General features: G+C 57.3%; 1 protein-coding gene across 2 annotated transcripts in view; it reads right to left on the bottom strand.

Annotated features, from left to right (window-relative positions):
• Positions 1 to 3,110: 3,110 nt before the first annotated feature.
• LOC132387527 (arginine-glutamic acid dipeptide repeats protein-like) overlaps positions 3,111 to 13,225 on the bottom strand; it is a 44,465-nt gene continuing 34,350 nt past the window's right edge. The window contains exons 9-10 of one of the 2 annotated variants that reach the window (XM_059959897.1): positions 9,237 to 9,310; positions 3,111 to 4,248 (exon numbers count right to left, since the gene is read on the bottom strand). In XM_059959897.1, the coding sequence (XP_059815880.1) occupies positions 9,277 to 9,310 (34 nt within the window). In that variant the 3' untranslated portion in view covers positions 3,111 to 4,248; positions 9,237 to 9,276. The remainder of the gene's footprint in view (positions 4,249 to 9,236; positions 9,311 to 13,225) is intronic. The other variant, XM_059959898.1, reaches the window with a different exon arrangement.

Below are 13,225 nucleotides of genomic sequence, written 5' to 3'. Positions count from 1 at the left end.
GGGACTGTCCTCTCCCCCTCTCTCCACCATCCACACCTCGCACTTCAACGACAACACAGAGTCCTGCCATCGCCTGGATTATTGATTACCAGACTGGCAGACCACAGTGTGTCAGACAGGGTGCTCAGGGGACTGTCCTCTCCCCCTCTCTCCACCATCCACACCTCGCACTTCAACGACAACACAGAGTCCTGCCATCGCCTGGATTATTGATTACAAGACTGGCAGACCACAGTGTGTCAGACAGGGTGCTCAGGGGGACTGTCCTCTCCCCCTCTCTCCACCATCCACACCTCGCACTTCAACGACAACACAGAGTCCTGCCATCGCCTGGATTATTGATTACCAGACTGGCAGACCACAGTGTGTCAGACAGGGTGCTCAGGGGACTGTCCTCTCCCCCTCTCTCCACCATCCACACCTCGCACTTCAACGACAACACAGAGTCCTGCCATCGCCTGGATTATTGATTACCAGACTGGCAGACCACAGTGTGTCAGACAGGGTGCTCAGGGGGACTGTCCTCTCCCCCTCTCTCCACCGTCCACACCTCGCACTTCAACGACAACACAGAGTCCTGCCATCGCCTGGATTATTGATTACCAGACTGGCAGACCACAGTGTGTCAGACAGGGTGCTCAGGGGACTGTCCTCTCCCCCTCTCTCCACCATCCACACCTCGCACTTCAACGACAACACAGAGTCCAGCCATCGCCTGGATTATTGATTACCAGACTGGCAGACCACAGTGTGTCAGACAGGGTGCTCAGGGGGACTGTCCTCTCCCCCTCTCTCCACCATCCACACCTCGCACTTCAACGACAACACAGAGTCCTGCCATCGCCTGGATTATTGATTACCAGACTGGCAGACCACAGTGTGTCAGACAGGGTGCTCAGGGGGACTGTCCTCTCCCCCTCTCTCCACCATCCACACCTCGCACTTCAACGACAACACAGAGTCCTGCCATCGCCTGGATTATTGATTACCAGACTGGCAGACCACAGTGTGTCAGACCACGGGGTTCTCAGGGGGACTGTCCTCTCCCCCTCTCTCCACCATCCACACCTCGCACTTCAACGACAACACAGAGTCCTGCCATCGCCTGGATTATTGATTACCAGACTGGCAGACCACAGTGTGTCAGACAGGGTGCTCAGGGGACTGTCCTCTCCCCCTCTCTCCACCATCCACACCTCGCACTTCAACGACAACACAGAGTCCTGCCATCGCCTGGATTATTGATTACCAGACTGGCAGACCACAGTGTGTCAGACAGGGTGCTCAGGGGGACTGTCCTCTCCCCCTCTCTCCACCATCCACACCTCGCACTTCAACGACAACACAGAGTCCTGCCATCGCCTGGATTATTGATTACCAGACTGGCAGACCACAGTGTGTCAGACAGGGTGCTCAGGGGACTGTCCTCTCCCCCTCTCTCCACCATCCACACCTCGCACTTCAACGACAACACAGAGTCCTGCCATCGCCTGGAGCTTTCTGATGTCTCTGCCACAGTTGGGTGCATCGGCGAGGGAGATGAGGCTGAGTACAGGGCTACGGTGGGAAACTTTGTCACACGGTGCGAGCAGAATCATCTGCAGCTTGATGTGGAAAAGGACTAAGGAGCTGGTGGTGGACCTGAGGAGGGCCAAGGCACCGGTGACCCCTGTTTCCATCCAAGGGACATGGTGGAGGATTACAAATACCTGGGGATACGAATGGACAATAAACTAGACTGGTCAAAGAACACTGAGGCTGTCTACAAGAAGGGTCAGGGCCGTCTCTATTTCCTGAGGAGACTGAGGTCCTTTAACATCTGCCTGACGATGCTGAGGATGTTCTACGAGGCTGTGGTGGCCAGTGCTATCATGTTTGCTGTTGTGTGCCGGGGCAGCAGGCTGAGGGTAGCAGACACCAACAGAATCAACAAACTCATTGGTAAGGCCAGTGATGTTGTGGGGGTGGAACTGGACTCACTGACGGTGGTGTCTGAAAAGAGGATGCTGTCCAAGTTGCATGCCATCTTGGACAATGTCTCCCATCCACTCCATAATGTCCTGGCTAGGCACAGGAGTACATTCAGCCAGAGACTCATTCCACCGAGATGTAACACGGAGCGTCATAGGAAGTCATTCCTGCCTGTGGCCATCAAACTTTACAACTCCTCCCTCAGAGTGTCAGACACCCTGAGCCAATAGGCTGGTCCTGGACTAATTTCCACTGGGCATAATTAACTGATTATTATTTAATTATTTATGGTTTTATATTCCATATATTTCTACGCTATTCTTGGTCGGCGCGGCTGTAATGAAACCCAATTTCCCTCGGGATCGATAAAGTATGTCCGTCTGTCTCCTCTCCGCCCTCGCACGGCCATTCTCTGAGGAACAGAGAGCTGGGCGAGGCAAAGCGTTCCCTCGTATCCAGCGTGTCCGCGCTCCCTCCAGTTCATCGCTGCCTTGCCTGCCCACGGCCCCACGCTCGGGGAACCGCGCCCCGGGACCCCTGGGTCCGTCTGTGCCTCACCCCACCCCCGGTCCGGCAGAAGGCTCTCGGCCTGAGACGACGCCCGGACTCCCCTTTTCCCGAGTTCTGCTGCCGTTCCCTCGGCGGAGAAATCCCTCAGCTCGCCCCACCCGCCGTGCGGGGAGGAGGGGACCTTTTGTCCCAGAAATAAAAAGACCCCCGCCCTCCGCCACCGGATCCCCGGATGCTCCCTCTCCCTATCCGAGACTTCCGGCTGCATTTTCCGAACCGCATGGCCGGGGGTAACATCCCCTCTCTGGAAGTCGCCGAAAACCTTCGCGGGCCCCCGTCGGCAATCGGCGCCTCCCGGTGTTGGGGGTCCTCAAGGTAAGGCCACCTCCTGGTCGGTAAGCCCTCTCGTCCCGTGGCCGCGGAATCTCCTGCTGGGCCACCGACACCCTCCCTCCTCCCCCCCCCCCCACCCCGGCTCAGGCCCCCGCCCCCAGGAAAGACGCGCGGCTTCGCGGTTCGGGTTTTTTTTTCAAAACGGTTTATTGGAAAAGATGCCCGAGGAGTCACCGTGGCCGTGGCCCTCCCACTCCCCCCTGGCGTCCCTCCACCACCTCCAAATCACCACTCCCCCACCCCACCCCACCCCCCCGGGCTTGTGCATTGCTCTGGGCCAGAGGCTTCTCGAGGCCTGGTCCGGCCGGTGAGGGGGAGGGGGCGGGCGGACAGCGGCTTTGGTCCTGCGAGCCTGGGGGGCCCCGAGTCCACTCCACCCCACTCCCCTCCGCATTTCTCCCCACCCTCCTCCCCTCCTGCTCCAGGCCCCTGGGGCCAGAGCAGGCCTCAAGGCCTCAGACCCGGGCGGGCAGTGTGGCCATGGCCGAGGGCGTCGGGGTAAACTAACCGGAGGGCAGGAGAGAGGCAGAGAAAGGGAGGGAGGGAGAGAGAGAGCGAAAGACAGAGACAGACAGGGAGAGGCACAAAGAGAGACAGGCAGAGAAAGAGTGAGACAGACAGAGACACAGAGAGAGGGAGAGACAGACAGAGAGGGAGAGACAGAGAGAGTAAGACAGACAGAGGGAGAGACAGACAGAGAGAGAGACAGAGAGGGAGAGGGACAGATAGACAGAGAGAGACTGAGACAGACAGAGAAACAGAGAGAGAGACAGACAGAGGGAGAGACAGAGAGAGAGGGAGAGACAGACAGGGAGAGACAGACAGAGAGAGGGAGAGAGACAGAGAGACAGACAGAGAGCGAGACAGACAGACAGAGAGAGAGAGAGACAGACAGAGAGAGACAGAGAGAGAGAGACAGACTGAGAGACTGAGACAGACAGAGAGAGAGACAGAGAGAGAGAGAGGGAGAGACAGACACAGAGAGAGAGAGACAGACACAGAGAGAGAGAGACAGACAGAGAGAGAGAGACAGACACAGAGAGGGAGAGAGACAGAGAGAGAGAGGGAGAGAGACAGAGAGAGAGAGGGAGAGAGACAGAGAGAGAGAGGGAGAGCACGATCACGGTTACGAAATCGAGGAATATCTGGGAGTGCGTTGACTCTCTGACTCATCCCCATCAGCGCAGCAGGGCCACTGGACGTCAGCGCTTCGGCACCATCCTCGACACGGGGGAGACTGAATCCAGGCCTTGCCTCAGGACCATCTGCCTCATCTGCAAGATGGCGGGGGCTCGTTGGAGTGGCCGGCGCTTTGCTTTCCCTTTTCCTTTCCTCCTCCTCCTCCTCCGCTCTCCGCCTCCCCTCAGAGTCCTGCTGCGGCGGAGAGAGAGAGAGAGAGAGGACTCGATTGGTGGAGATCATCGCGGGACACCGTCCCATCACACACTCCCGGGGTCAGACAGAGAGTGAATCTCCCTCCACACTGTCCCATCACACACTCCCGGGGTCAGACACAGAGTGAATCTCCCTCCACACCGTCCCATCACACACTCCCGGGGTCGGACACAGAGTGAATCTCCCTCCACACCGTCCCATCACACACTCCCGGGGTCAGACAGAGAGTGAATCTCCCTCCACACTGTCCCATCACACACTCCGGGGGTCAGACAGAGAGTGAATCTCCCTCCACACCGTTCCATCACACACTCCCGGGGTCAGACACAGAGTGAATCTCCCTCCTCACCGTCCCATCACCCACTCCCGGGGTCAGACACAAAGTGAATCTCCCTCCACACCGTCCCATCACACACTCCCAGGGTCAGATACAGAGTGAATCTCTCTCCACACCGTCCCATCACACACTCCGGGGGTCAGACACAGAGTGAATCTCCCTCCACACCGTCCCATCACACACTCCCGGGATCAGACACAGAGTGAATCTCCCTCCACACCGTCCCATCACACACTCCCGGGATCAGACACACAGAGATTATTCCTCTACACGGTAACATCAAACACTCCCGGGGTCAGACACACAGAGATTATTACTCTACACCGTCCCATCAAAGACTCCCGGGGTCAGACACAGAGTGAATCTCCCTCCACACCGTCCCATCACACACTCCCGGGGTCAGACACAGAGTGAATCTCCCTCCACACCGTCCCATCACACACTCCCGGGGACAGACACAGAGTGAATCTCCCTCCACACCGTCCCTTCACACACTCCCGGGGTCAGACACAGAGTGAATCTCCCTCCACACCATCCCTTCACACACTCGCGGGGTCAGACACAGAGTGAATCTCCCTCCACACCGTCCCATCACACACTCCCGGGGTCAGATACAGAGTGAATCTCCCTCCACACCGTCCCCTCACACACTCCCGGGGTCAGACACAGAGTGAATCTCCCTCCTCACCGTCCGATCACACACTCCCGGGGTCAGACACAGAGTGAATCTCCATCCACACCGTCCCATCACACACTCCCGGGGTCAGACACAGAGTGAATCTCCCTCCACACCGTCCCATCAGACACTCCCGGGGTCAGATACAGAGTGAATCTCCCTCCACACCGTCCCATCACACACTCCCGGGGTCAGACACAGAGTGAATCTCCCTCCACACCGTCCCATCACACACTCCCGGGGTCAGACACAGAGTGAATCTCCCTCCACACCGTCCCATCACACACTCCCGGGGTCAGACACAGAGTGAATCTCCCTCCACACCGTCCCATCAGACACTCCCGGGGTCAGATACAGAGTGAATCTCCCTCCACACCGTCCCATCACACACTCCCGGGGTCAGACACAGAGTGAATCTCCCTCCACACCGTCCCATCACACACTCCCGGGGTCAGACACAGATTGAATCTCCCTCCACACCGTCCCATCACATACTCCCGGGGTCAGACACAGAGTGAATCTCCCTCCACACCGTCCCATCAGACACTCCCGGGGTCAGATACAGAGTGAATCTCCCTCCACACCGTCCCATCACACACTCCCGGGGTCAGACACAGAGTGAATCTCCCTCCACACCGTCCCATCACACACTCCCGGGGTCAGACACAGAGTGAATCTCCCTCCACACCGTCCCATCACACACTCCCGGGGTCAGACACAGAGTGAATCTCCCTCCGCACCGTCCCATCACACACTCCCGGGGTCAGACACAGAGTGGATCTCCCTCCACACCGTCCCATCACACACTCCCGGGGTCAGTCACAGAGTGAATCTTCCTCCACACCGTCCCATCACACACTCCCGGGGTCAGACACAGAGTGAATCTCCCTCGACACTATCCCATCACAGACTCCCGGGGTCAGACACAGAGTGAATCTTCCTCCACAGTGTCCCATCTCACACTCCCTGGGTCAGACACAGAGTGAATCTCCCTCCTCACCGTCCCATCACACACTCCCGGGGTCAGACACAGAGTGAATCTTCCTCCACACCGTCCCATCACACACTCCCGGAGTCAGACACAGAGTGAATCTCCCTCCACACCGTCCCATCACACACTCACGGGGTCAGATACAGAGTGAATCTCCCTCCAACCCGTCCCATCACACACTCCCTAGGTCAGACACAGAGTGAATCTCCCTCCACACCGTCCCATCACACACTCCCGGGGTCAGACACAGAGTGAATCTCCCTCCAACCCGTCCCATCACACACTCCCTGGGTCAGACACAGAGTGAATCTCCCTCCACACTGTCCCATCACTCACTCCCAGGGTCAGACACACAGTGAATCTCCCTCCACACCGTCCCATCACACACTCCTGGGGTCAGAAACACAGTGAATCTCCCTCCACACCGTCCCATCACACACTCCCGGGGTCAGACACAGAGTGAATCTTCCTCAGCACCGTCCCATCACACACTCCCGGGGTCAGACAGAGAGTGAATCTCCCTCCACACCGTCCCATCACACACTCCCGGGGTCAGACACAGAGTGAATCTCCCTCCAGCCCGTCCCATCACACACTCCCTGGGTCAGACACAGAGTGATTCTCCCTCCACACTGTCCCATCACACACTCCCGGGGTCAGACACACAGTGAATCTCCCTACACACCGTCCCATCACACACTCCCGGGGTCAGACACACAGTGAATCTCCCTCCACACCGTCCGATCACACACTCCCGGAGTCAGACACAGAGTGAATCTCCCTCCACACGGTCCCATCACACACTCCTGGGGTCAGACACAGAGTGAATCTCCCTCCTCACTGTCCCATCACACACTCCCGGAGTCAGACACAGAGTGAATCTCCCTCCACACCGTCCCATCACACACTCCCGTGGTCAGACACAGAGTGAATCTCCCTCCACACCGTCCCATCACACACTCCCGGGTTCAGACACAGAGTGAATCTCCCTCCACACCGTCCCATCACACACTCCCAGGGTCAGACACGGAGTGAATCTCCCTCCCCACCGTCCCATCACACACTCCCGGGGTCAGACACAGAGTGAATCTCCCTCCACACCGTCCCATCACACACTCCCAGGGTCAGACACGGAGTGAATCTCCCTCCCCACCGTCCCATCACACACTCCTGGGGTCAGACACAGAGTGAATCTCACTCCGCACCGTCCCATCACACACTCCCGGAGTCAGACACAGAGTGAATCTCCCTCCACACCGTCCCATCACACACTCCCGGGGTCAGACACAGAGTGAATCTCCCTCCACACCGTCCCATCACACACTCCCAGGGTCAGACACGGAGTGAATCTCCCTCCCCACCGTCCCATCACACACTCCTGGGGTCAGACACAGAGTGAATCTCACTCCGCACCGTCCCATCACACACTCCCGGAGTCAGACACAGAGTGAATCTCCCTCCACACCGTCCCATCACACACTCCCAGGGTCAGACACGGAGTGAATCTCCCTCCCCACCGTCCCATCACACACTCCTGGGGTCAGACACAGAGTGAATCTCACTCCGCACCGTCCCATCACACACTCCCGGAGTCAGACACAGTGTGAATCTCCCTCCACACCGTCCCATCACACACTCCCGGAGTCAGACACAGAGTGAATCTCCCTCCACACCGTCCCATCACACACTCCCGGGGACAGACACAGTGTGAATCTCCCTCCACACCGTCCCATCACGCACCCCCGGGGTCAGACACAGAGTCAATCTCCCTCCACACCGTCCCATCACACACTCCCGGAGTCAGACACAGAGTGAATCTCCCTCCACAACGTCCCATCACAAACTCCCGGGGTCAGACACAGAGTGAATCTCCCTCCGCACCGTCCCATCACACACTCCCGGGGTCCGAGACACAGTGAATCTCCCTCCACACCGTCCCATCACACACTCCCGGGGTCAGACACAGAGTGAATCTCCCTCCACACCGTCCCAACACACACTCCCGGGGTCAGACACAGAGTGAATCTCCCTCCACACCGTCCCAGCACACACTCCCGGGGTCAGACACAGAGTGAATCTCCCTCCGCACCGTCCCATCACACACTCACGGGGTCAGACACAGAGTGAATCTTCCTCCACAACGTCCCATCACACACTCCTGGAGTCAGACACAGAGTGAATCTCCCTCCACACCGTCCCATCACACACTCCCGGGGTCAGACACAGAGTGAATCTCCCTCCTCACCGTCCCATCACACACTCCCGGGGTCAGACACAGAGTGAATCTCCCTACGCACCGTTCCTTCACACACTCCCGGGGTCAGACAGACAGTGAATCTCCCTCCACACCGTCCCATCACACACTCCCGGAGTCAGACACAGAGTGAATCTCCCTCCACACGGTCCCATCACACACTCCTGGGGTCAGACACAGAGTGAATCTCCCTCCTCACCGTCCCATCACACACTCCCGGAGTCAGACACAGAGTGAATCTCCCTCCACACCGTCCCATCACACACTCACGGGGTCAGATACAGAGTGAATCTCCCTCCACACCGTCCCATCACACACTCCCCGTGGTCAGACACAGAGTGAATCTCCCTCCACACCGTCCCATCACACACTCCCGCGGTCAGACACAGAGTGAATCTCCCTCCACACCGTCCCATCACACACTCCGCGTGGTCAGACACAGAGTGAATCTCTGTCCACACCATCCCATCACACACTCCCGGGGTCAGACACAGAGTGAATCTCCCTCCACACCGTCCCATCACACACTCCCGGGGTCAGACACACAGTGAATCTCCCTCCACACCGTCCCATCACACACTCCCGGGGTCAGACACGGAGTGAATCTCCCTCCACACCGTCCCAACACACACTCCCGGGGTCAGATACAGAGTGAATCTCCTTCCACACCGTCCCATCACACAGACCCAAACCGTAGGTAAAGACTTACTTGAAAATTGGGTGCGACAGCTCTCATCCTTTTCACGTCTTCACCTCCGCATGGAAAAATAGTTTGCCCAGACCCTGGAACGTGGAGCGGGATGGGGAGGTGTGGTGGGGTGAACGAGAAATAGAGAGAGAGAGAGGATGGAGAGAGGCGAGATGGAGAAGACAGAGAGAGGAGTGAGGTGGAGAGGGGGAAGAGGCAGGGGAGAGGGAGAGAGAGGGGTGGAGAGAGAGAGAGAGACAGAGAGAGGGGGGAGAGAGAGAGACGGAGAGAGACAGAGAGAGATAGAGACGGAGAGAGAGAGGGAGAGAGGAGGAGTTGGCAAGTGAGGGTGGTGGAGGGAGCAGCAGATGGGGAGGAGAGGGAGGAAGGGCAATGGAGCGGTTAACCACGAGGCAGACACTCCCTTCGGCCCATCGAGTCTCTGCCGGCCCACCTTGGCCAGAGCTTTGGGAACTGGGTGACGACGCAGTGGGGATGTGGGGTTGGGGTGGGGGGGGGGTGCCGGAAGAATGGAACGCGAGGCTCGTCTTCCTAAACGGAGAGATCGGATGTGCGGGGGGACTCGTTGAAAAACTCCCTCGATGTCAGCTGGCCGGCCGAGGGGGGCAGGCTCAGGGATTACAATTGTGGAGTGAATCTCCCTCCGCACCGTCTCTTCACACACCCTCTCGGGATCTTACAAAGTGTCAGCGTTACCTGCTTGCTTTTGTATTCTGCTCCCCTGGGAATGAATGAAAGCCCACATCACACTTGCCTTCTTGACCATAGACTCGGCCTTCTGGGAGCCTTGCACAGGGGCTCCCATGTCCCTCCCTGCACCTCATCCCCACTCAGACATCAGCCCGCACTGCTGTCTCTAGTTGTACCGTGGAGAGCATTCTGACAGGCTGCATCCCTGTCTGGTACGGAGGGGCTACTGCACAGGGCCGAAAGAAGCTGCAGAGGGTTGTAAATCTAGTCCGCTCCATCTCGGGCACCGGCCTACAAAGTACCCGGGACATCTTCAGGGAGCGGTGTCTCAGAAAGGCAGCGTCCGTTATTAAGGACCCCCCAGCACCCAGGGCATGTCCTTTTCTCACTGTTACCGTCAGGGAGGAGGTACAGGAGCCTGAAGACACACACTCAGCGATTCAGGAACAGCCTCTTCCCCTCTGCCATCAGGGAGGAGGTACAGGAGCCTGAAGACACACACTCAGAGATTCAGGAACAGCTTCTTCCCCTCTGCCATCAGGGAGGAGGTACAGGAGCCTGAAGTCACACACTCAGAGATTCAGGAACAGCTTCTTCCCCTCCGCCATCAGGGAGGAGGTACAGGAGCCTGAAGACACACACTCAGCGATTCAGGAACAGCTTCTTCCCCTCTGCCATCAGGGAGGAGGTACAGGAGCCTGAAGACACACACTCAGCGATTCAGGAACAGCCTCTTCCCCTCCGCCATCAGGGAGGAGGTACAGGAGCCTGAAGGCACACACTCAGTGATTCAGTAACAGCCTTCTTCCCCTCTGCCATCAGGGAGGAGGTACAGGAGCCTGAAGACCCACACTCAGAGATTCAGGAACAGCCTCTTCCCCTCTGCCATTCGGGAGGAGGTATAGGAGTCTGAAGACACACTCTCAGCGATTCAGGAACAGCTTCTTCCCCTCTGCCATCAGGGAGGAGGTACAGGAGCCTGAAGACACACATTCAGCGATTCAGGAACAGCTTCTTCCCCTCTGCCATCAGGGAGGAGGTACAGGAGCCTGAAGGCACACACTCAGGAATTCAGGAACACCTTCTTCCCCTCTGCCATCAGGGAGGGGGTACGGGAGCCTGAAGACACACACTCAGGAATTCAGGAACACCTTCTTCCCCTCTGGCATCAGGGAGGGGGTACAGGAGCCTGAAGACACACACTCAGAGATTCAGGAACAGCCTCTTCCCCTCTGCCATCAGGGAGGAGGTACAGGAGCCTGAAGGCACACACTCAGCGATTCAGGATCAGCTTCTTCCCCTCTACCATCTGGGAGAAGGTACAGGAGCCTGAAGACACACACTCAGCGATTCAGGAACAGCTTCTTCCCCTCTGCCATCAGGGAGGAGGTACAGGAGCCTGAAGGCCCACACTCAGCGATTCAGGAACAGCCTCTTCCCCTCTGCCATCAGGGAGAAGGTACAGGAGCCTGAAGGCACACACTCAGTGATTCAGGAACAGCCTCTTCCCCTCTGCCATCAGGGAGGAGGTACAGGAGCCTGAAGGCACACACTCAGGAATTCAGGAACACCTTCTTCCCCTCTGCCATCAGGGAGGGGGTACAGGAGCCTGAAGACACACACTCAGGAATTCAGGAACACCTTCTTCCCCTCTGCCATCAGGGAGGGGGTACAGGAGCCTGAAGACACACACTCAGAGATTCAGGAACAGCCTCTTCCCCTCTGCCATCAGGGAGGAGGTACAGGAGCCTGAAGGCACACACTCAGCGATTCAGGATCAGCTTCTTCCCCTCTACCATCTGGGAGAAGGTACAGGAGCCTGAAGACACACACTCAGCGATTCAGGAACAGCTTCTTCCCCTCTGCCATCAGGGAGGAGGTACAGGAGCCTGAAGGCACACACTCAAGAGATTCAGGAACAGCCTCTTCCCCTCTGCTGTCAGGGAGGAGGTACAGGAGCCTGAAGACACACACTCAGCGATTCAGGAACAGCCTCTTCCCCTCTGCCATCAGGGAGGAGGTACAGGAGCCTGAAGGCACACACTCAGCGATTCAGGAACAGCCTCTTCCCCTCTGCCATCAGGGAGGAGGTACAGGAGCCTGAAGGCACACACTCAGTGATTCAGGAACAGCCTCTTCCCCTCTGCCATCAGGGAGGAGGTACAGGAGCCTGAAGGCACACACTCAGTGATTCAGGAACAGCCTCTTCCCCTCTGCCATCAGGGAGGAGGTACAGGAGCCTGAAGACACACACTCAGCGATTCAGGTACAGCTTCTTCCCCTCTGCCATCAGGGAGGAGGTACAGGAGCCTGAAGACCCACACTCAGAGATTCAGGAGCAGCCTCTTCCCCTCTGCCATCGGGCAGGAGGTACAGGAGCCTGAAGGCACACACTCAGCGATTCAGGAACAGCCTCTTCCCCTCTGCCATCAGGGAGGAGGTACAGGAGCCTGAAGACACACACTCAGAGATTCAGGAGCAGCCTCTTCCCCTCTGCCATCAGGGAGGAGGTACAGGAGCCTGAAGGCACACACTCAGTGATTCAGGAACAGCCTCTTCCCCTCTGCCATCAGGGAGGAGGTACAGGAGCCTGAAGACACACACTCAGAGATTCAGGAGCAGCCTCTTCCCCTCTGCCGTCCGATTGCTGAATGGACATTGAACCCTTGGACACTACCTCACTACTTTTTAAATATATAGTATTTCTGGGGTATTTTGTACGATTTTTAATCTATTCTATATTCGTATGCTGTAATTTATTTACTTAATAATTTATCATTGTTTAAAAAAATTAATTATTATCATTTTTACTTTATTTATTGTTAGCTTGATTTTATTAATGATCTCTCGCTCTCTCTCTCGCCGGATTATGCTTTGTGTCTCAACTGCTTCCGCTACGTTGACAAAGTTCATGCGATAATGAACCCGATTCCCATTCTAACCTTGAACGAAACGCCGGACGGGGAGAAGCACACCCCGCCCCCCCCCCCAGTCCTGTCCGAGCTACTCTGGCTGCTCCCCGCGCCCTTTTCAAATTGTTTGTAAGGTTCTCCGGCTCCTCGAGGGCCGGGGACCACAGAGTCATTTCCCTTTCGTGAACCCGCTCACAGGGAGCTGACCAGGGGCGGGGGGAGTCCACGCTCCCGGTGCCAAACCGTATCCGTCGGCCTGTCCCGTTCCTTTGGGTTTATCGGAAGCGCGGGGGGGGGTGTGGGGGGAGAGGACTCTAGAACCTCAATGTCTATCCCTGTCAGGACCTGAGACTCTTTGAGAGGACTCTAGAACCTCAATGTCTATCC

The sequence above is a fragment of the Hypanus sabinus genome, unplaced genomic scaffold (assembly GCF_030144855.1).
Source record: "Hypanus sabinus isolate sHypSab1 unplaced genomic scaffold, sHypSab1.hap1 scaffold_1944, whole genome shotgun sequence".
Classification (NCBI taxonomy): Eukaryota; Metazoa; Chordata; class Chondrichthyes; order Myliobatiformes; family Dasyatidae; genus Hypanus; species Hypanus sabinus.
The sequence above is the reverse complement of the archived record's forward strand: the minus strand, read 5'-3'. Positions and strand labels throughout refer to the sequence as shown.